This window comes from Rhamphochromis sp. 'chilingali' (genome assembly GCF_963969265.1).
Source record: "Rhamphochromis sp. 'chilingali' genome assembly, chromosome: 2".
Classification (NCBI taxonomy): domain Eukaryota; kingdom Metazoa; phylum Chordata; class Actinopteri; order Cichliformes; family Cichlidae; genus Rhamphochromis; species Rhamphochromis sp. 'chilingali'.
The window spans coordinates 7047681-7071187 of NC_137930.1; the positions used below are offsets into that span (position 1 = coordinate 7047681).

Below are 23507 nucleotides of genomic sequence, written 5' to 3' on the forward strand. Positions count from 1 at the left end.
CCGTTGCCACATTAATACCATCAATATTACTCATGGATCTGAAAAACAGCGCAATCGTCTTGCGCTGGTGTTTGTTGTCTCATATGATTATCTGTTATCAGTTTCACTATCGTGTTCCCGACTGTTGTGATTTTGTTGCCTCATGCTGTTCAGCGGCATGCTTAAGTTTAAGTTTCGTTTCTTGTTGACAGACTGCAGAGTGACACAGTGAGGATCAGCTGTTGCCCCTAAACACACGACAACATGTTTTCCTGGGGAGAGGACTGTCAGCGCGGGTTTTACGTGAAAGACGGCTCCGGTACCGACAGCACGACCACTGATGATGGAGTTCATTACTTAAACATCAGCCATCACATCGCGGATCTGTCGGCAGGTCGAAACGTGCTGGCTTTCGTTAAAAGTAATGGAAACGCGTTCATTATCCGCACAAACGAGAGCGAGGATGGGAGAAGAGCGAGAGGCAGGCAGAGTGAGTATCGGTGTCACTAACAAGTTCACTCTCTGCTACATTTAACCGAACTGTGTCCACTCACACCTGCTGTGTTTGTGGCTTGTGAATCTGCAGAGTTTGTGAAACACAAAGAGAAGATAGAGGCTGTGAGTTGTGGCGATGATGTGGTCGCACTGCTGTCTGTGAGCGGCAAAGTTCTCTGTGTGGACACCAGACACCCACCTTTCACTCCCAGGTAACAGATACAGATGTGCAAACCTTTATTATTATTGTTGTTGTTGTTGTTTTTATTGGTCCTATGAGAAGGAGTATTAGTACCACGTTAAGAAAAAAAGTATGTTCCATAGACTGGCAATAGAAATGTGCAAAATGATTTATTATGGCTGTTATGATTAGGCCTTTAACCCCGCAGTGTGTAGCCTGTTTATTTGGATTTTTCTTCTGTTTCCTGTTCCTTCTCTTTCAGCCCACTGGAAGCTTTTTCTAACAAACAGGTTTCTCAGGTTGCTTGTGGGAGTCAGCACTCGGTTGCACTGACCAAAGGTACAGTACAGTTCTGCAATAAACTGCTACAAATGTAAATGAAAAACTCAAATAATTTAGACAGAGTCAGTCCATCCAACTTACATTTATATGAAACACGTTTGGTTGCCTTACTAATTGTCCACACAGGGTCTATGTCATGACATTAAACATAAACTCTGAGTAAAAGTTGAAGATATCAGGAGTGAGAGTGTTTCACAGAGACAAGCTGATTCTCCCACAGATGGTCAGCTGTATACGTGGGGTCAGGACTGCAGGGGCCAGCTGGGTCTGGGTACGAGAAAGTCTGTCTGCAGATCACCTCAACATGTGCCATCACTGTCAGCGATCCCCCTGATCCAGGTCGCTGCAGGAGGAGACCAGAGTTTCGCCCTCTCTGTCTCTGGAGGTGTTTTCAGCTGGGGGAGAAATGACTGTGGACAGCTCGGGCTGGGAGACACAAAAGGTACTGTGGCTTTACAATAAATGTCCTAACTTTATTGTATGTTAATGAGCATTATAATCTGGTAACATAATAACACTGACAATCCTTTTCCTTATAGACAGACACACACCAGCTCCTGTTCAGTGTTTGAATATGAAGAAAGCTCAGCGCATTTCCTGTGGACAGGACCACACGGCCATTTTGACAAAGGTTAGACAACTGGAGCATTTTGATGCTCTCCTTTCTTACTAATATATTATTGTAAAGAGTGTGGATTTAAACAAAAAAAATGAAATTATTCAAGGAATGCAAAAAAAAAGGATTTTGAATGTTGTCTCAAAAACATCTTCCTATAGAAGTTACAAGTTCTAAACATGAAAAAAGAAAGCTGAAAGAGAATGAAAAGCTCTGTGGAGTTTGATTTTGATGCTGTACTTACCACTGGGACACAAATTTTAAAAGCAACTTAATTCTTTATTTTTTGCAAACATATTAAAATAGTTGTCATGTAAAAGTAAATGGCTGTGGGACTTTACACTGTGGTTGTGTGTTTGGCTCCTCAGCATGGGGCAGTGTTTACATTTGGCTCCGGTCAACACGGACAGCTCGGTCACAACTCACTACGCAACGAACTGCGTCCTCGACTTGTTGCGGAGCTCTGGGGGGCAAAGGTCACCAAGATTACATGTGGAAGGTACGACACACATACTGTTTAATTCATGATCTAATTTTTTTCAGCTTTAACAAGGAATGTTTCTTTGTTTATTTTTCTCAGCTTTCACATCCATGTAAGATAAGATAAGATAAGATAGAACTTTATTAATCCCTCGGGTGGGTTCCTCTGGGAAATTCGATTTCCAAAAAGCACAGCACCGACAGAAGTTACAGAGTTACAGAATGATATATACACACACACACACACACACACACACACACACACACACACACACACACACACACACACACACACACACAATACAGAGACAAATATAAATAAAATATACGAAGGGGATAAATAGAATAAATAGGAATAAAAATAAAAATACAAGTGAATTGCACATTTCAAGTATTGAGGTCTATTGCACCATTGACTATTTACAAAAAGTATTGCACAAGGTATTGTACAGTGAGGTGAAGAGGCACTACAGCTTAGTTGTTCCCCCCTCCTTTGTCCTCCTGTTTCCCCTCCCTCTCCCCTCCAGAGAGGAGTTAAAGAGTTTGATGGCGTGTGGGACAAAGGAGCAATTATATGTGAAGCAATTATACATTTTAAATGTATCACAATTCTTTTAGAATACATTTTTTATATAGAGTTTAAAAAAATTTAATAGATTAATTTAAAGATCACTGGTTATACAGTTACATGAGCATGTTAATGTAAAAACACCTTAAGTTATTATATTATCACTGAAGAGACTAACAGATATCAGAGACAACATCAAGCATCTTAAATAAAAATGCTTAAAGTAAAGCAGTTAGTAAAGTGTATGTGTGGGTTTGAGGTCTAAATATTTTGTATATTATCATCTACACAGGAATCACACTTTAGTGCTGACTGAATCCAAGAGGGTCTACTCCTTTGGTTGTGGGGATCAAGGGCAGCTGGGACATCGAGAGGAGAGTAATCCATCTGTGCCGCTGCCTGTTCGACTGCCACAGGGTAACTACACCTCTGATAATAAACAAATTGAGGATGCAATTAATTTATCTATGAAAGAAGTGACGTGTTTACTTATCATTTAAGGCACCAATGGGCCCAAAATCAGAAACATCTTTGCAGGAGAAAACTGTTCATTTGCAACATGCTGGTCTGATGAGGTACTGACACTAACACATTAAGTGATGGGAGGAGGTGCGAATATGTGTGAATATGTAAACAGTCACTGCTTTCCTTCACAGGACATTGACGAGGGTTCAATCACAGACTGTGACATAGCATCACAACACTGTCTTGATAACATGGTTGACAAATGGATCTCTGAATGTGATTTAAAGTCATGGAAAAAGATTAAACAGTAAGTATGATGCACTGGCAGTCACAGCTTGTTGGTTTGCCTGGTGATTTATGGCTTTTGTGACTCAAATTATTCGTTTGAAAGCAAGTTTTTTTTTCTGCAATTGAATGAAAACATTAAATCTTCACAGGGAAATCATGGAGGCATTTTCCTCTGCATCCTATCTGAATAAAAGTTTCCTTGAAAAAAGGTAAATACAGAGTTAATGTCCATGTCATGGCAGGTTGTCGGTGGTAGGTCTAATATGTTTTGGCTTGAGAAATTTAGCGCTGCCATTTATGGCTATTCTGTGCTAATTTGTAATGATATCGATGATTCTTATTAGCATGAATAAGAGGACACAGTGTGGGTTTGTCTGGTACATTGGTTGATGTCAAAATAGCAGCCAAACTAATGATATTCCTATCTGTGTTAAAAGTTAATTAATTAGCAAATGTGAACATGCTCTTAACTTAACTGGGTGATCGCGGTAATGTTTTAGCTGCTATATATATTTGCTGATGCAGAAGAAGAAACGCTTTAATGTGGACTTTTTTCTTTGTGTTCTTAGCGGTGATAAACATTTCCAAACTTCACCAAAGTACCCCGGTTTGAACATGAAACATGCACGGCATGCTTTCAAAAATTTGGCAAAGAAAGACAATGTTCTTGCAGAGGTATGTTACTAGAATACATGTAATCTGTAGGAAAAGGCTCTGTTTTTGTTTTTATAAATAATCTTTCCAATAATTTGAGAAATGTCAAGACTCATGACTCCTTGTTTTTATGTCTATGTTGACAATCATTCATTTGATCCTTTTTATACTTGGAGGGGGGGAGGGGAGTATTTCAATTGTTATTTTGACTGTTGCAGTATGTACAAAACTCAGACTATCTCAGACACTCACATGTAATTATAACTCTAAAACAAAGCCTCAGTCTAGACTGTCTTCTAGTTTCTACCCATTTGTATCACTGAGACAGTCTAAAACCTGATATAGCTTAATCAAGCAGACACATGATTATCATTTCATATATTGTATATATTATTGTAATGTACTTGTTATCTGTGGCCACATATTGAACAGGCACAGTCGCCTTTAAAAAAACACTTACATATGACTCATTTAGGGGATATTTGCTAATAGTAACTGGATACACTCTAAGTGACAAGGTAAGAATCCTGGTTTTTATAAGATACCTAAATAATCCGAACATTTTTCCTCTGAACGCCACCCTGCACAAAAACAGTCCACCTTTGATCTACCTGCTGCTGAGTGATCCTTGCAATCCTTGCCAAACTAACAGATCGAGGCTGCAGTGCTACGCCTGCTTCCTTCCCTCGATCAGAAACCACTGGGAGTGGAGGGGTTGAGAATCTACCTTCTTCTCATTGAGCTTCTGCACACAGTCCTGAAACACACACGGCAACAGAGAATAAAGCTCGCTGTGGCGGTAGCCAATGCAGTAACAAGGTTGTCGAATGAAAGCCTCCAGATTATAGGTATGTTGCCTATACCCACCACCGCTATTATACATGGAAATTTTAAAGCCCTTCTATCTGCTGTTTTTACTTTTGCTAACGTTATTGTTTTCTTCAGGCGACTGGTGGTCCTCTCTGTCGCACTCCACCATGATTCGACACATTAACGTGTGGAAGCAGGCACTCTCAGAAATCCTGTCCTTTGTGCCTGTTCCCCGCAACTCCGGGGTCAGAAATCTGCTGCTAGTCCTCAAATACATGTACAACGTCAGTGTTATTATCTTAAACCAGTCATTTTACTCCTTCTTAAGCCTTAATGCCTCTTTTTTTAACCTGAAAACAAAAATAAATTGTAAGTAAAATTTTTCTTTTAAAGGCCAACAGCAGGGTTGCGGAATCTCGAAGGATACCGGAGAGCAGTTTTTATTTATTGTTGGATGAAGCATTTCTTAATGAGGATCTGGACCAGTGGCATTTACGTTCAGAAAACGGGGTAAACAAAACAAAACCCTGCCTTTTGTTTCTGTTTTAGGCTAAAGCGATGTGTCTGTCATGTGTTTGGGTCTGCTTTTGTGATGGCTGTTTTCTCTTTTTTTCTTTTGTCATTTGCCTTGGGTGCGATCATTCATTGACTCTTCACCATCTGTTCATATTAACATCCCATTATGCAGCCTGACATTATATTTACCGTCACTGTCATGGTTCTGGGTCCCAGCATTCTGAGTTTCTTCTGTTTTTATGACATTTTGTGTTATGGTTCCCTGAGTTTATTCTGTTAGCTTTTGTTCAGTATGTGTTTATGTGTGTTAGTCTTTGTGCCTTATTTCCCTCTTCTGTGCCTGTGTTCCCATCCTTGTGTGTCATTCCATATTTTCTCCATCTATTGTGTTTATCTGTCTCCCTAGACCTTCTCGTTTCTCTGAGTGTTGTGTCCTCCCAGTCACCATGTCATGTTTGGATATTGTGTCGCCCTTTGTGTCTTGTCTCTCTCGCCTCCTCTCTCTCTCTCCCTCTCATGCTCCCTCCTGTCGGCTCCTGTGTGATGTTTCTACATTTCCTGTTTTATTGTGAAAGTCTCGTATTTCCATGTTCTGTGTGTCTAGTTGTGCTTCCCCTGTGGCGTCAGGTTCATTCGTGTCAGCTGTATTCCCCGTGTGTTCTTACTTCTCTCGTTATCCTCCTGTGTATTTATGTCCCTCATGGTTGTGCGTGTCCCCGTGTGCCCGGTTTATATAATTTTCCAGTCTAGTTTTGTGTTGTTTTGCCATTTAGCAAAAAAAGCTGTGTCTGAGTCTACTTTCGCCTCCGTGAGTCTGCATTTGGGTCCTTTCCTGCCTGCTGCACAGCCAAATCATGACAATCACATTACAGCATGTAACATATCATAAAAAATGAGTGGTTCCAACTGAAAATGTCTGCATTGCTAACAATTGCATTATTAAACTCAAAAGAACTGTATGTTTTCTTTTCTGTGTTTAGAATGCCAAAGCTGAGCCACTTCTCCTTTGTGACTTCCCAATTGTGATGGACCTGCAATCAAAAAAATTGGTTTTTGACTCTTATTCTGAATACACCAAGCTGGTAAATGACATCCTTATATGAATTTGGTGTGATACAATACTCTGTTTAAAATACACTTTAAAGTAAGTAATCAGGTAGGCAAAACAAAAACATGTTGAATCTTGAACTTTTTTTCCCATTCAATGCAGATGAGTTACTACTTGGATAATTTCTCTGACTACTGGGGTATTTTTGATGATTACGATGAAGATGTATTTTTACTGGACCTGAGGCGAGCAACCATTTTGGAAGACACCTTTGAACAACTGGCGGATGCTTGTGACACAGACTACAAGAAGCCACTTAGGGTAAAAACAACAAGGCACAAGCCAACTCAAAATGTTTGCATTGTTGTGTACACATTGTTACATAAACAATATTTTGGCATACAACAAATTTTGTTTACTTTTTATAATTTTGTCTTGTAGGTCTTGTTTGATGAAATGATCGATGACGTCTACAGGAAAGACTTTTTTTATGAAGTCTTTCATGACTTGATCTCAGCTGAATCTGGGATGTTCATGTTCAATGACTCTGAAACACTGGCATGGTTCTCCTCAAAAGTAAGAGTTACTAAGTTACTAAAAATATAATTTAAATAGACCGAAACTGACTTCAAAAACTATTTAACAATTGTGATTGCTGATTTATTATTCCTTAATTCAAGAAAACAATTTCAAATGTCTCTACTGTCAGCATCAGGCAACTCAGGAAGACCAGCGTTTCTTCCTGTTCGGAGTTCTGTGTGGATTGGCCTTGTACAACCAGTGCATCATCTACTTACCCTTCCCACTGGTGCTGTTCAAGAAGCTGCTCGGTGTAAGGCCTTCACTGGAGGATTTGATAGAATTCAACACAAGTGTTGGAGAGTAAGGGAGAAAGTTCCCTTGTATTTGCTGTATTGCGCAAATATTTGTAGTGTTAGGTGCTGGTTGGTTCCACAAATCATCTCAAAGTATTTTGTGTTTAAAGGAGTCTGCAGTACATCCTGGAGGACTACAAAGATGATGACTTGGAAAACCTGGACATGTATTTTTCGGTAGGTGTTTAACACAACTTTAAGTCAAAAACGGCTTTGATATCAACTCGCTTCTTTAATCAATAATATCTATTTTTCCCCAACAGATCAACTGGGATGGAAAGGACATTGACCTTGATCCTGAAGGTCCTGAAAAGTTGGTGACAAGTCAAAATAAGTGAGGACAATGGCAGCATTTTTTCATAACATGCGTTTTAAAACCAAATATAGTATTGTCCTGCCAAAGAGAAGCTAGAGATAATAACAAGCCATCACATAATATCTAACGACTCTACCAACAGTGACAGTGACAATGGAGCTGACAGAAAGCTATAACTGGATGTCATCTGCAAAGAAACATACATTAAACTGTTTTGTGACCAAGCAGAAGCATTTAATTAGAAAAAGTACCAAGACTCGGTGTATATCCAGGGCTCTAGAGTGCGACCAATTTGGTCGCAAATGCGAGCAAATTTTTCAGTGGTGCGCCTAAAAAAATATTTGGTCGCACTGTTCAGGTAACCAAAAAAAAAAAAAAATCTCTGCAACTGTCCATGTGGTCACTAAACCAATCAGAGATAGTCAGGGGTCGGGACCTCTCTGATTGGCCTTGGTCCAGTTGAAAGTGCAGGTGGAAGTGGGAGGTGAGTAGTTTGAATAAAGCGATATCGATTCATTAAATCCTGAATTGACTTTTAAATATAACTGTGTTTTGCCAGAAACGCCAGATTCTCAGATTAAAGCTCACAAAACTATTTCAACAACTACCACACAGCAAATGAGAGCAGGTACACGGACTCCACACAAAGACGTAAACACAGAACGGACCCGACGCATCAGAATCAGCTTTGTCTTTCTCGGCTTTCTCACCCAACGGCCCGTAGACGGACACGCTGTCGGAGCTTAGCGATCCTGATGCATCCGGTCCGCTCTGTGTTTACGTCTTTTTGCGCTGATTCTGAGCTGCAGGTTTTGTCTATCCAACCAAAATTCGCCGAGCCAGCAGCAAAAGAAGCAGCAAACTGCGCTTCACATTTGATCAATGTTGTCATGAATTTTGCTGTTTTGCTTCCACGACTATTAAAATCACACTCCATGCACAGCTAGCTCTCTCTCTATCTCTCTCTGTACTTCAAGAACAGTTTCCCGTCTCAAATCTCTGTTTTCTGTATTATTCATTCGCTTATTACCCACCAGTCTACCGTTGTTTACAGCGCTGTGGCTGCTGTCTTTTTCTTTTCTTTTTCTTTTTTTCACTTAAATGACCTCGGACAAGAAAGCCTTTTGTTTTTTCTGTTGTTCAATACTGAAGAAATGTAAACTTTTTAAAATTATGCAAAATTACAGAATGTTGCAGAATGTTTTTAAAGTTATCTGATATAAAAAGCCAGGCCAGAAAAATTTCCTTCATGTTTTTCGGTGTTTTATTCTCAGTTACTTTGACACAAAGGCATCTGCTGTGATGTTCACAATTCTAATGAAGTTTCACATGTATCAGTACTGATAAATGATCAGAATTATAATATTTCTGACTGTCTGAGGCTAAATTGAACCGAATCAGGACTTTGAGAACTGGAATCGAATGGATTATAGAAATCAGTGATGATACCCAGCCCTAGTGAGCAGCCTAGGCCCGACAGAAGTGGATGTAGCTCTGGGTAATAAGAAAAGATGAAAAGAACTATTGATAACTTTTTTGTTAAGTTAAGGCCTGATCTGTCTGAAATTCATAGCCAGTGCTCTGACACGGTGCCACCAATCTTTGAATGCTGAAAAAGCACAGTGTATCCAGAAAACACATTATATGCTGCGATAAATGCCCAAGTGTCCCCTCTCCCCACTGCCTTTCAGCAGCATTCAACAGCAAACAGGTCGTCAGAGGAGGCCGAGATAATGATTACATTTAACATTTTCTACAATATTGACAAAGCACTTTAAGCACAAGATTGTAAGTTAATAATTTAGAAATGAATATTATATGTATGGACTGCAATTTCCCCCCCAAAAAGATGCACATGTGTTAAGCGATGGCGGTTGAAAAATTTGAGTGCGCCTAACTTTTGTGCCGGTGTGCCCATGGCAACAAGTTAGTCTAGAGCCCTGATATCCTTGAGATACACCACAAGTTTGCATGTTTATTGGCAAGTAATTAATGGGAAATGTCCATGGCAGAGATATAAAGCGACCACTCTTTAAACAAAATGGAACAGAACAGTTCATGATTTGACCAAAGTGTGGATGTGTTTCTTTTAATCACTGCTTTTATCTGCCAAACAGGAAGGAGTTTGTGGATGCCTACGTGAATCATGCCTTCAACACATCAGTGGAGAATGTGTTTCAGGAGTTCAAGAGAGGCTTCTTCCTGGTGTGTGAGCGGGATTTGGTGAAACTCTTCAGGCCAAAGGAGCTGCAAGAAGTGATGGTGGGCAAAGACTTCAGTGACTGGGAAAAGCTGAAACAGGTAAACTGCTGTAATTTGTCTGCAGTTCTATTATAGTTTAAATTATCTTTAGTATATCTAACAGCCTCTTTCACTACGATTAGAACACACATTATGAAGGTGAATACAGCGCAGACCATCCCACCATACAGATGTTTTGGGAGGTTTTTGATGAACTGACTGAGAACCAGAAGAAAGCTTTCCTTTGTAAGTATTTGAGTTGATCATATAAAACAATGAGTGCTAATCTTGTAAAGCCACAAATTGCAAGGATTTAATAAAGTAAAATATTCGTGTTTTATGAGCTGAGTTCATTTGTTTCCAGAATGTTTTTACATTTCCTAATTTGTGCATTTGGTATCTGGTCTTTAGTAGGAAAAAGCATTTGATGAACTGCTGAGGTGGATGAGCAGTCATGAATGAACTGACAGTGTGACTTCAGAGGGCTATCAGGCCATAATGTTATGCACAAAATAAAACTCAGTGACTTCCACTTTTTCCACGACATTCATCGATTTCTGCTTTTTTCCTCTTCTAGGGTTTGTGACAGGATTTGACCGGGTGCCTATTCTCGGTATGGACAAAATCAAGATGCAAGTCAAAGTTATAGATATCAAGGACCTCTCCTATGACCAGTACTATCCTCAGACACACACATGCTTCTCGACCTTGGAGCTACCATTATACTCAGCTAAGGAGATCATGCAAACCAAACTCACAGAGGCCCTGAGCAACAATAAGAGGATCCATAAGTGATCAGTATTATAAGACAGTTTTTTACTGTATTGAACAGTAAAAAGTAATTGTTGATCAAGTCTAGCGTTTGCAGTTACTGAAACATACTTACCGTTACTGTCATGATCCTGCGTCTTCTACCCAGCGTTTTGGACTTTTGGTTTGGATTTATTTAATAGTCTGAGGTTGAGATCTTTGCCCTGACTCCCTCTTGGGTGTGTATATATTGTTTGTGTCTCCCTCTGTGCAGCGTCATGATCTCATCCATTCTCGCGCTGTGTGTTCTGCCTGTTAGTTTAGTTTCTGGAACATAAAAAATTTATGATGATGACTTGGCAACAATAAATGCCATTTTTTTTACTGTACTGAACAGAAGACATAACATTGTAATGCTGCACTCTGTGAATTGCTGACCAAAGAGTAGCATTTGTAGTTAGTTGTACTGCTGCTGATTGTGATGTAGATGGAATGTATGTATACCAAAGAAATCCCACCTACTAAAAATAAAAATGTGATACATGCTTTTATATAGTTTGGAGGAAGTGTTCCTTATTGTTACATCTCATAAAATATTCAAATATCCAAATAATATTCAAAATAACTGCATTCAGTAAATCATATTGAGCCTATGCAATGTTGTCATTGTAGACATGTGTGATATTTATTAAATATCAAAATTCTATGAAAAGTATTTACACCATAAAAGAATTAATCTTCGTTCTGAACAAAACTTTCACTGTTCAGTTTTTCAGATGTGGATTAAATTTTATTAAAGCTTTGCTTAGAATAAATTAAAATTGAAATTCGATGCACTTTGCTCATTTCCAATTCCAAATTGTTAATGCTGGACTCTGTGGAAGTCTCAGAGTTCAAAATACAATCCTTTGGCTTTAAGCCGAGTTTGTGGATGCTGCCTCCACAAACGATTTAAACAGTAAGTGGATGGAGCTCCAAGCTCATTGATACAGCTGCAGGTCTAAGATGATCATATTGGGAATATCTGCTCTCAGCAACATCATACAGAGCCAAGATATATATTATACATGAAATATACAGTATATATTTTTTCCAGGCATATTTGATATATTGCACACTGCCAGGCAAAGCTTAACAGTAACTGCTGTTATTGTTATTTATTATTATTATTATTAGTAGTAGTAGTACTAGTGTTAATATATATATTTTTAATGAATTAATTTTTTTAGCATAGGAGAGGCCAGGGAAGCAAAGTCAGGAGCATTGAAGGTGGACTGAAACTGTTATGAAGCTTATACATAAGTTCAGTAAGGTAGATCTATGATGTCTGTCTGCTCCCAGTCTGTTCTTCACGTCACTTCCACTTGTTCACGCTGTCAACCTGTTTATGACATCACTGGTCCTGTCCAATCATCTTCTTCGTGTCTCAGGTCACACGAAGCACTTTAAGTCTTAGTTCGCATCTGTCATTCTCCTTTGCAGACGCCTTCGTGCAACCCACCCACTCCCCATCACCGCCTATCATTACTCAGGCTCCATTCAAGCCTCCGTCTTTATCTCCACCACCAGTGTCCAGACTCCGGGGGATCCTGCTCTAATGCCCATCACATCTGGGGTTCTGTTATGCCAAGACGGGCCATTGAAGTGTATGAGCCAAATACCTCTATCTCAATTGCATGCATCAATAAATCATGTTATTTTTAGAAACCTCTCCTTCATGATTTTTGCCAAGCCTTTAAATTTATACAGTAGTTGTTTTTTTCTCTTTTTTTTAAGGTTTGTTACATAAAAAGTTGATACCAGCTAAACGCAGTATCAACATTTCCCACATTGTACAATACAAACATGCATTTTTGTCCACTTCCTGCGTGTGAAACGAAACCAAATGAAAAGCTACACAATTGACCTCTCCTTGTTATTGTTATTATGATTATCTCTTATCAGTTTTACTTTCGTTTCGTTACTTTAACAGATCAGCTGACTCGTGTTATTGTTTCCTTTCCGGATGCTGTGCAGCGGCATGCTTAAGTTTAAGTTTCGTTTCTTGTTGACAGACTGCAGAGTGACACAGTGAGGATCAGCTGTTGCCCCTAAACACACGACAACATGTTTTCCTGGGGAGAGGACTGTCAGCGCGGGTTTTACGTGAAAGACGGCTCCGGTACCGACAGCACGACCACTGATGATGGAGTTCATTACTTAAACATCAGCCATCACATCGCGGATCTGTCGGCAGGTCGAAACGTGCTGGCTTTCGTTAAAAGTAACGGAAACGCGTTCATTATCCGCACAAACGAGAACGAGGATGGGAGAAGAGCGAGAGGCAGGCAGAGTGAGTATCGGTGTCACTAACAAGTTCACTCTCTGCTACATTTAACCGAACTGTGTCCACTCACACCTGCTGTGTTTGTGGCTTGTGAATCTGCAGAGTTTGTGAAACACAAAGAGAAGATAGAGGCTGTGAGTTGTGGCGATGATGTGGTCGCACTGCTGTCTGTGAGCGGCAAAGTTCTCTGTGTGGACACCAGACACCCACCTTTCACTCCCAGGTAACAGATACAGATGTGCAAACCTTTATTATTATTATTATTATTATTATTATTATTATTATTATTATTATTATTATTATTATTATTATTATTATTATTATTATTATTATTATTATTATTATTGGTCCTGTGAGAAGGAGTATTAGTATCACGTTAAGAAAAAAATATTATTTAAAAAAGTCGAAAATGTGTTATAATGTGGAGATGACAGCTGTTTCAAGACAAACTGCCAGTGCTGCTATAGTCTACCTTTTACAAAATGCTTTTTGTAGATGAGTTACAGAATCGGTTTAAGTTACAAGACATTTTTTCCTTAAATAAACACAGTGTGTGACCAGCTGCATCTGGTCAGAAGGCAAAAAATGTAAAAATCGTATATTAAATAGTTTCTAATAATTAGATACAGTATAAACAGTATATATGTATTCCAGCCCTGGAATATGTGATGATTTTCAGTCTGGTTTGGCTTTTTTTTTTTGTCCTGTACCGCCCTCCTGTGGGTACCCGGGTGATGTGCTGGGTGGGTGTGTCAACTTTATTTTCAAAATTGACACAATTTCTTTTTCTTAATGTGGTCCTAATACTCCATCGTAGTCCTAGGAGTGTATACAGTGTGATTCATGTTTATTTGGGTTCATAGTTAGCGGTCATAAATGGCTGTTTCAGCTCTGTTCTCTTCTTCTGCTCTTTCTCTTTCAGGCCACTGGAAGCTTTTTCTAACAAGCAGGTTTCTCAGGTTGCTTGTGGGAGTCAGCACTCAGTTGCACTGACCAAAGGTACAGTCGAATTTTGCAAGCGCTAAAGATTTTTAGTTCAATTCAGTTTTATTTATATAGCACCATATCACAACAACAGTCACGTCAAGGCACTTTATGTTTGACGGTAAAGGCGTTACAATAATAGAGAGGAATCCCAACAGTCAAAGAACCCCTCTGAGGAAGCACTTGGTGATGGTGGGAAGGAAAAACTCCCTTCTAACAGGAAAAAACCTCCAGCAGAACCAGGGTCAGGGAGCAGCAGCCATCTCATCTTAGGTTTTTATTTAAACAAGCTAAAATAATTAAGAGACCCTGAATCAGTCCAGCCAACTTGCACTTCATAATTGTATGAAGGTTGTAATTTAACAACATCTGTCATGTAGTTCATGTTATTTGTCTTTGTATACATGTCTATATAGATATACATTCCTCCACATATTTTAAATTGTATAATTATAATACACATGCATGGTACAATTGTAAACAACCAAATAAAGGTATCGATCTATCTAATGAGTAATTAGAGTATTTTAGATGTAGGAACAAACAATATTTTGCCACTGTGTGTTTAGCTACTGTGGGCAGGTTAAAGCAGTTTATTGGTGCACTCAAAATAAGATCTAATCATTTAAAGCCTAGAAGGACGGGTGAATTTTAAACTTCAGTCTCACTTTCTCCATCAGGTACACATTATCTTTTGTGCATACAAGCATTTATATATGAAATCTGAATTGGAAATTTTATTTCCATTTGGTCATGACATTAAACATAAACTCTGAGTAAAAGTTGAAGATAGCAGGAGTGAGAGTGTTTCACAGAGACAAGCTGATTCTCCCACAGATGGTCAGCTGTATACGTGGGGTCAGGACTGCAGGGGCCAGCTGGGTCTGGGTACGAGAAAGTCTGTCTGCAGATCACCTCAACATGTGCCATCACTGTCAGCGATCCCCCTGATCCAGGTCGCTGCAGGAGGAGACCAGAGTTTCGCCCTCTCTGTCTCTGGAGGTGTTTTCAGCTGGGGGAGAAATGACTGTGGACAGCTCGGGCTGGGAGACACAAAAGGTACTGTGGCTTTACAATAAATGTCCTAACTTTATTGTATGTTAATGAGCATTATAATCTGGTAACATAATAACACTGACAATCCTTTTCCTTATAGACAGACACACACCAGCTCCTGTTCAGTGTTTGAATATGAAGAAAGCTCAGCGCATTTCCTGTGGACAGGACCACACGGCCATTTTGACAAAGGTTAGACAACTGGAGCATTTTGATGCTCTCCTTTCTTACTAATATATTATTGTAAAGAGTGTGGATTTAAACAAAAAAAATGAAATTATTCAAGGAATGCAAAAAAAAAGGATTTTGAATGTTGTCTCAAAAACATCTTCCTATAGAAGTTACAAGTTCTAAACATGAAAAAAGAAAGCTGAAAGAGAATGAAAAGCTCTGTGGAGTTTGATTTTGATGCTGTACTTACCACTGGGACACAAATTTTAAAAGCAACTTAATTCTTTATTTTTTGCAAACATATTAAAATAGTTGTCATGTAAAAGTAAATGGCTGTGGGACTTTACACTGTGGTTGTGTGTTTGGCTCCTCAGCATGGGGCAGTGTTTACATTTGGCTCCGGTCAACACGGACAGCTCGGTCACAACTCACTACGCAACGAACTGCGTCCTCGACTTGTTGCGGAGCTCTGGGGGGCAAAGGTCACCAAGATTACATGTGGAAGGTACAACACACATACTGTTTAATTCATGAAATATTCAGGTTACTTTGAATATTTTTCAGCTTTCACATCAAAGATACAGAGGTTAAAGTTTTAAATGTATCCCAGGAATTATTATTTTATTATTTTATATAGAGTAAGAAAAAAAACAAACAAAGCTAGGACATTTCACTGACTGTTCTGACCTAATCTGAACAAGATGCATCCTGACCCGAGATCTGATCCTGCAGAATCAGTCTCATCCTTTAACAAGGAATGTTTCTTTGTTTATTTTTTTCAGCTTTTACATCCATGTGAAGCAATTATACATTTTAAATGTATCACTATTCTCTTAGAAGAATGTTTTTATATAGAGTTAAAAAAAATAGATTAATTTAAAGATCACTGGTTATACAGTTACATGAGCATGCTAATATAAAACACCTTAAGTTATTATATTATCACTGAAGAGACTAACAGATATCAGAGACAACATCAAGCATCTTAAATAAAAATGCTTAAAGTAAAGCAGTTAGTAAAGTGTATGTGTGGGTTTGAGGTCTAAATATTTAGTATATTATCATCTACACAGGAATCACACTTTAGTGCTGACTGAATCCAAGAGGGTCTACTCCTTTGGTTGTGAGGATCAAGGGCAGCTGGGACATCGAGAGGAGAGTAATCCATCTGTGCCGCTGCCTGTTCGACTGCCACAGGGTAACTACACCTCTGATAATAAACAAATTGAGGATGCAATTAATTTATCTATGAAAGAAGTGACGTGTTTACTTATCATTTAAGGCACCAATGGGCCCAAAATCAGAAACATCTTTGCAGGAGAAAACTGTTCATTTGCAACATGCTCGTCTGATGAGGTACTGACACTAACACATTAGGTACAGACTGTGATGGGAGGAAGTGCGAATATGTGTGAATATGTAAACAGTCACTGCTTTCCTTCACAGGACATTGATGAGGGTTCAAACACAGACTGTGGCTTTGCATCACAACACTGTCTTGATAACATGGTTGGCAAATGGATCTCTGAATGTGATTTAAAGTCATGGAAAAAGATTAAACAGTAAGTACGATGCACTGGCAGTCACAGCTTGTTGGTTTGCCTGGTGTTGTATGGTTTCTGTCATTCAAATTATTTCTTTGAAAACATTTTTTTCTGCAATCGGATGAAAATATTAAATCTTCACAGGGAAATCTACGGGGCGTTTTCCTCTGCATCCTGTCTGAATAAAAGTTTCCTTCAACAAAGGTAAATACACAGTTTCTGTGCACAACATTCTTTTTCTCATTTCAAAGGTGGGAGATCTGGTGTTTCAGGATTGAAAGAACTGAAATATTGTTTTAGCTGGTAAATGTTTTCTTATGGATAAGTGCCATACTTATATGTGGACTTTGTTCATTGTCTTCTTAGCGGTGATAAACATTATCAAACTTCACTGAAGTACCACGGCTTGAACCTAAAACATGCACGGCTTGCTTTCAAGAACCTGTTAACAAAGGACAATGTTTGGGCAGAGGTATGTTGCTAGAATACATGCAATCTGTAGCAAAAGGTCTTCTTGTTTGCTTGTTATTTTATAAATATCCTACTAATAATTTGAGGAATCAGCATCTCTCCATAATGTATGAATTCCCCGTTCTACTGCCTAATGTAATACACATGTAACAGTACCTGGACCTAACTGCTGCTGATCGATTCTTGCAATCCTTGCCAAACTAACAGATCGAGGCTGCTGTGCTACGCCTGCTTCCTTCCCTCGACCAGAAACCAGTTGGAGTTGAGGGGTTGAGAATCTACCTTCTTCTCAATGAGCTTCTGCATGCAGTGCTGAAACACACACGGCAACAGAGCATAAAGCTCGCTGAGGCGGTAGCTGGTGCAGTAACAAGGTTGTCGAATGAAAGTCTTAAGATCATAGGTACTGTCACAGCTGTCTACATGATATCACAATACTCTTTTTAATCTGGAAGGTGAGAAAGTGCTCAAAGTTTCATGGCATGTCCTTTTTATCTTTTCTCTGTTTTTCTTCAGGTGACTGGTGGTCCTCGCTGTCACCCTCCACCATGGTGCGATACGTTAAGGTGTGGAAGCAGGCCCTATCAGAGATCCTGTCCTTTAAACCTGTTCCCCGCAACTCTGGAGTCAGAAATCTGCTGCTAGTCCTCCAATATATGTACAATGTTAGTATAAATATCCTAAAACAGTCATTTCACTCATTCCTAAAGTGAAATGCAACCCTTTCTCTGCCTTTTAAATGATGATAAATAGATAATGAGATGTTCTGTTGTTAGGCAAACAGAAGGGTTGCAGAAACTCGAAGGATACCAGAAAGCGATTTTTGTGTGTCAGCTGATGAAGATTTCCTTTTGGAGGATTTGCAACATTGGCTTTTACAGTCACAACGAAAGGTAAAATGTTCTGGTCTAAAGTAGTGTGTCTGTGTGTAATCTACTGTGTCATACTTTGTTATTCCATTCTTCTCATCTTTGGTTCGGTCACTTTTTAGTCAATACCCAGTGTTCAAATAAACAACATGAAGAAATTTATGGGGGTTTTTATGCGCAATCAAACCTTAAAGACCTCTATGGGTTTTTCCCTTTCAGTATTCACATGCTGAGCCTCTCATCCTGTGCAAGTTCCCAATTGTGATGGATCTGCAATCAAAGAAAACAGTGTTTGACATGAATGCTTACCATGCCAAGGTAAAAAAAACCTTCCAAAAACTGGTGTTTATGTGACACAGAATATTTCTCTCTCTTTGAGAAAGAGTAAAACTGACATCATTCACTTTATTTCAGCTTACAGAAGTGACAAAAGTCTTTTTTAGTTTTTGGGGGACATTCGGTTGCAATCCCTCAGTTTTGGAAGACTTTCTGTTCGTAGTGAAGCTAAGGCGAGCGTCAGTTTTGGAGGACACTATTGAAAAACTGGCTGATACGAATCACAGAGACTACAAGAGGCCACTCGTGGTAAACACAGCAAGGCACAGATAACATTAAAAACTCGTGCATTCATGCAGTTTTGATCTAAACTTTTTTTGCCCCTGTGTCTTGTAGGTTTTCTTTGATGGAAATCGTGTGATCGATGAGGTCTACAAGAAAGACTTTTTTTATGAAGTCTTTCATGACTTGGTCTCAGCTGAATCTGGGATGTTCATGTTCAATGACTCTGAAACAATGGCATGGTTCTCCTCAAAAGTAAGCCTTCCTATTGATTGGAAATAAGATTAGACTCAGAATTTTCTGATTCTTTTAACTGATTATAATACAATATAACTAACAATAGTTTAGTACAGATGATAGTCATCAATACAGTCTTTGACAACTAACTTTTGATTTAAATTTGTCCTCACCGTTGACACCAGGCAACTCAGGAAGACCAGCGTTTCTTCCTGTTCGGAGTTCTGTGTGGATTGGCCTTGTACAACCAGTGCATCATCTACTTACCCTTCCCACTGGTGCTCTTCAAGAAGCTGCTCGGTGTAAGGCCTTCACTGGAGGATTTGATAGAATTCAACCCAAGTGTTGGAGAGTAAGGCAGAAAATTTAATAACAGTTATATTTACTTCACACAAATTTGTAGTTTTAGGTGTTGATTGGTTATACAAATGATCCTAAACTATATTATGTTTACAGGAGTCTGCAGTACATTCTGGAGGACTACCAAGATGATGACTTGGAAAACCTGGACATGTATTTTTCGGTAGGGGTTTTCCACACAACTTAAATCAAAACAGTTTTCAAAATGGTCTTGGGATTCGCAATTCTTAAAGCAGTAAAATATTTTTTTTTCAACAGATCAACTGGGATGGGAAAGATGTCGATCTTGATCCAGAAAATTCGGAAAAATTGGTGACAAGTCAAAATAAGTGAGGACAATTAAAGTGTTTTTTATAACATGTTTTTGAAAAGCAAACTATGAATTATCCTGCCAGAGAGAAGCTAGACATAATAAAACGTCATCACATAAAAGAATATTTATATTTAGTAAATAATTTCTTTGTTGTAACAGCACTTCTTGGAAAGAATTGGCATGTTTTTTTCCACTAAAATTGGGTCATTTTTGTGCACATTTGTGCGTGGCGCCCATTTAAACATGCCAGATCTTGGGCCCGTTCTTCGTACCTCGCTAAGTAGGTTAGCCGGATTAGATTGTTGACGATTTCGCGTGATCCTGGATCAGTCGGTTCCCCGAAGCTCATCCGGGACTTGCTGTCATAGCAACAGAGCCGTAAGCGTAAACCTGCTCGGGAGCAGGTTTACTTTATGTAAACAGGATTAGATCGCGGCCACGCAGGTATGTCCGCTTCATTTATACGAAAGCAACAGCGATAAATAAATAACATCAATGTAACTGAAGATAATGCAGCACTTGATCCTTTTATTGATGTCACACAGATACATACAGGTCATTTCCTAAAAAAGGGAAATGTACTATTAACATTCTATTACATGTATGTGATTATTACAGATGTAATTCATATTTCAGAGTAGTAATTGTAAATTACTTCGTGTAATCAAGATGAGAGACCACGGCTATAAAAGCGAAGGTGGATTTGGGAAGCCTGTCGCAGCCATGTCCTGTCCTAAAAAGACTAAAAGCAATATAAGTGATAAATATTACCATTCTGTAGGATATTCTTATATTTCACTTTTACCTGTTCCCATGTTCTAGTGGGTCCTGTTGTGGCTCTAATGTGAAAGAGGATATAATATAACAATATAATATAATGTAATATAATATTGGATAATATAGTGTAATATAATAAATCTACCCTACCGCCTACTGGTGTTGGCCAGAGGGGCCGATGGCGCGATATGGCAGCCTGGCTTCTGTCAGTCTGCCCCAGGGCAGCTGTGGCTACAACCGTAGCTGCCTCCACCAGTGTGTGAATGTGAGAGTGAATGAATAGTGGCATTGTAAAGCGCTTTGGGTGCCTTGAAAAGCGCTATATAAATCCAATATATTATTATTATTATTATTATTATTATTAAATTACTTACGAGTTTAATTTGTCAGCAACTTTCTGCCAGCCCTCGCTCCTTGCTTTTGCAGCCTTTGCAGTGTTCCCTTGCGTTCTGATTAAACTCTGAAACTCCTGAAATCCCTCACTCAGGAGTTCTTGCTCTGCTGCCGAAAAATACCGAGCCGAGCGCGCTCCGTCGACATTTTCGCCGACCAATCAGAGGGTTGCCGATCAATGTTTCTACTATCGATGCGTAGCCCCTTTTACGACACCCAGTGATCTCACATTACTGCGTCCAGCTGTACTAATCGTCAACGGAAGGTGTGTTCGGAGAACCGGATTAGCGAGCTCACGGTTAGCGCGATGGTTTGATCTTGGATGTAGTGAGCGACGTACGAAGAACGGGCCCCTTCTCTGCCAAAGCCAAACAGCCTATTCTGCTATTGACTCTCATTTTTAGGCTTCTGGTACTTGCAGTTCTGACAATCAGATGCTTATTATGCACCTGATTGTGCCAATCAAGGCACATTGATGGAGTGAGCCCTAGCACCACCTCCAAATTTGAAGGCCAAAACAGGGGATATCAGAGACAGGTGAATCAAGAAGACACCACCACAAAATTTTACTGTATGATCACAGGGTCAAAGTGCGGATAAAACTAGGTTTTGGTGGAAACAGTGTGATGTGTTGGGTGTATGCCAGCAAATGATCCAATCAATCCAACAAATAACACCAGACAAGAGCCAATAGCAGAATAAGCTGTTTGGCATTAGCAGAGATGATCTGGAAAGTTTGTCATGGATGAAAGTCACATGCTCAACTCTGCTGCTCAACCCACAAATGCATTTTCCTTGCAAATGTGACACAATTTGAGGGTGAATAATCAGGCTTTCCAATAGTCTTTTATTTGCCAAGAAGCATAGTTACAACAAGGACATAATCAACCAACCAATTTCCTTATTTTTACTACTAAGGTTAGAAAAGGTAACAAGGTCCAGTGCGATACACCACCCTCAGTTTGCCTGTTTATAGGCAAGTAATTTAAGCAATTAATGGGAAATGACCATGGCAGAGATATAAAGCGACCACTCTTTAAACAAAAAGGAACAGAACAGTTCATGATTTGACCAAAGTGTGATTGTGGTTTTTTTAAATCACTACTTTTATCTTCCAAACAGGAAGGAGTTTGTGGATGCCTACGTGAATCATGCCTTCAACACATCAGTGGAGAATGTGTTTCAGGAGTTCAAGAGAGGCTTCTTCCTGGTGTGTGAGCGGGATTTGGTGAAACTCTTCAGGCCAAAGGAGCTGCAAGAAGTGATGGTGGGCAAAGACTTCAGTGACTGGGAAAAGCTGAAACAGGTAAATCGTTAGTGACACAAAGATGTAATTTGTCTGCAATTTTTTTTTATCACATCCTTGTGCATGCTTTGATTACAGTTTGAATGAATTATTTTCAATATATCTAACAGTCTCTTTCACTATGATTAGAACACACATTATGAAGGTGAATACAGCGCAGGCCATCCCACCATACAGATGTTTTGGGAGGTTTTTGATGAACTGACTGAGAACCAGAAGAAAGCTTTCCTTTGTAAGTATTTGATTTGATTTGATCATAAAAGCTAGTTAAATTTTAACATGTAAATGGAAGTTACGTTACTAATCTGCTTTATTAACAGGAATTTACCATTGTAAATTTGCAACATTGCTTCATCACAGTGACTACTAAAGTTTTGATCACTCAGGAATGTTTTGACATTTGCTAATCGATGCAGTGAACATGTGGTAGGAAACATCAGTTGCACAGCAGCTGAGGCTGTGGATAAAGCACCCCAACATGCAGAAAAGTAAACAAAAACTCACGACATTCATCGATTTCTGCTTTTTTCCTCTTCTAGGGTTTGTGACAGGATTTGACCGGGTGCCTATTCTCGGTATGGACAAAATCAAGATGCAAGTCAAAGTTAAAGAAGTCGAGGACCTCTCCTATGACCAGTACTATCCTGAGACACACACGTGCTTCTCGACCTTGGAGCTGCCGTTCTACTCAACTAAGGAGATCATGCAAACCAAACTCACAGAGGCCCTGAGCAACAATAAGAGGATCCATAAGTGATCAGTATTATACGCCAGTTTTTTACTGTATTGAACAGTAAAAAGTAATTGTTGATCAAGTCTAGCATTTGCAGTTGCTGAAACATACTTACTGTTACTGTCATGATCCTGCGTCTTCTACCCAGCGTTTTGGACTTTTGGTTTGGATTTATTTAATAGTCTGAGGTTGAGATCTTTGCCCTGACTCCTTCTTGGGTGTGTATATATTGTTTGTGTCTCCCTCTGTGCAGCATCATGATCTCGTCCATTCTCGGGCTGTGTGTTCTGCCTGTTAGTTTAGTTTCTGGAACATAAAAAATTTATGATGATGAGTTGGGATCTATGCTTGTGTGTATATTTTTTTTAAGTGTAAATAGGTAATATTAGATTATAAAATTTGGAGAAAGTCTGTCAGTATTTCATAGTTTTTTCCCCTAAATGTTACAGCTCAGAAAATACACAAATAAACTGCACTCTCTAAATCATAATCAGCCACACTTATACAATGTTGCCAGTGTTGCCAATGTTAACATATGTAAGTAAAGATTTGCAACATTTTATGAAAAACTTTGCATTATGTAAAAAAGAATGTTCGTTTTCAACATAAACTACACTGTTCTGTTTTCCAGATGTGGATTTACTATTAAAGTTTTACTTGGAGTTACCTGAAAAGTGACCCACTTTGCTCATTTCCTTCTCAATATTGTTATTCTTGCTTCAGAATAATCCAACCCCTTCCCTTTAAACCAGGGGCCCGTTCTTCGTACGTCGCTTACTACATCC

General features: G+C 39.1%; 1 protein-coding gene across 1 annotated transcript; it reads left to right on the top strand.

Annotated features, from left to right (window-relative positions):
• The first annotated feature begins 226 nt into the window (after positions 1-226).
• Positions 227-23229, top strand: LOC308392541 (E3 ubiquitin-protein ligase HERC2-like). Its single transcript, XM_080875611.1, has 47 exons — positions 227-469; positions 566-686; positions 918-994; positions 1218-1439; positions 1537-1628; positions 1982-2112; positions 2954-3078; positions 3163-3236; positions 3318-3433; positions 3564-3623; positions 3984-4089; positions 4721-4916; positions 5014-5162; positions 5272-5388; positions 6375-6476; positions 6605-6763; positions 6884-7018; positions 7152-7324; positions 7428-7494; positions 7581-7651; positions 9751-9934; positions 10018-10120; positions 10452-10665; positions 12107-12239; positions 12722-12956; positions 13053-13173; positions 13873-13949; positions 14772-14993; positions 15091-15182; positions 15536-15666; positions 16235-16359; positions 16444-16517; positions 16608-16723; positions 16850-16909; positions 17072-17177; positions 17384-17579; positions 17693-17841; positions 17953-18069; positions 18265-18363; positions 18460-18630; positions 18718-18858; positions 19026-19192; positions 19297-19363; positions 19459-19529; positions 21806-21989; positions 22119-22221; positions 22529-23229. Exons 1-47 carry the CDS (start codon positions 244-246, stop codon positions 22744-22746), a joined length of 6195 nt encoding a protein of 2064 aa, XP_080731737.1. The 5' UTR covers positions 227-243; the 3' UTR covers positions 22747-23229.
• Positions 23230-23507: the final 278 nt, after the last annotated feature.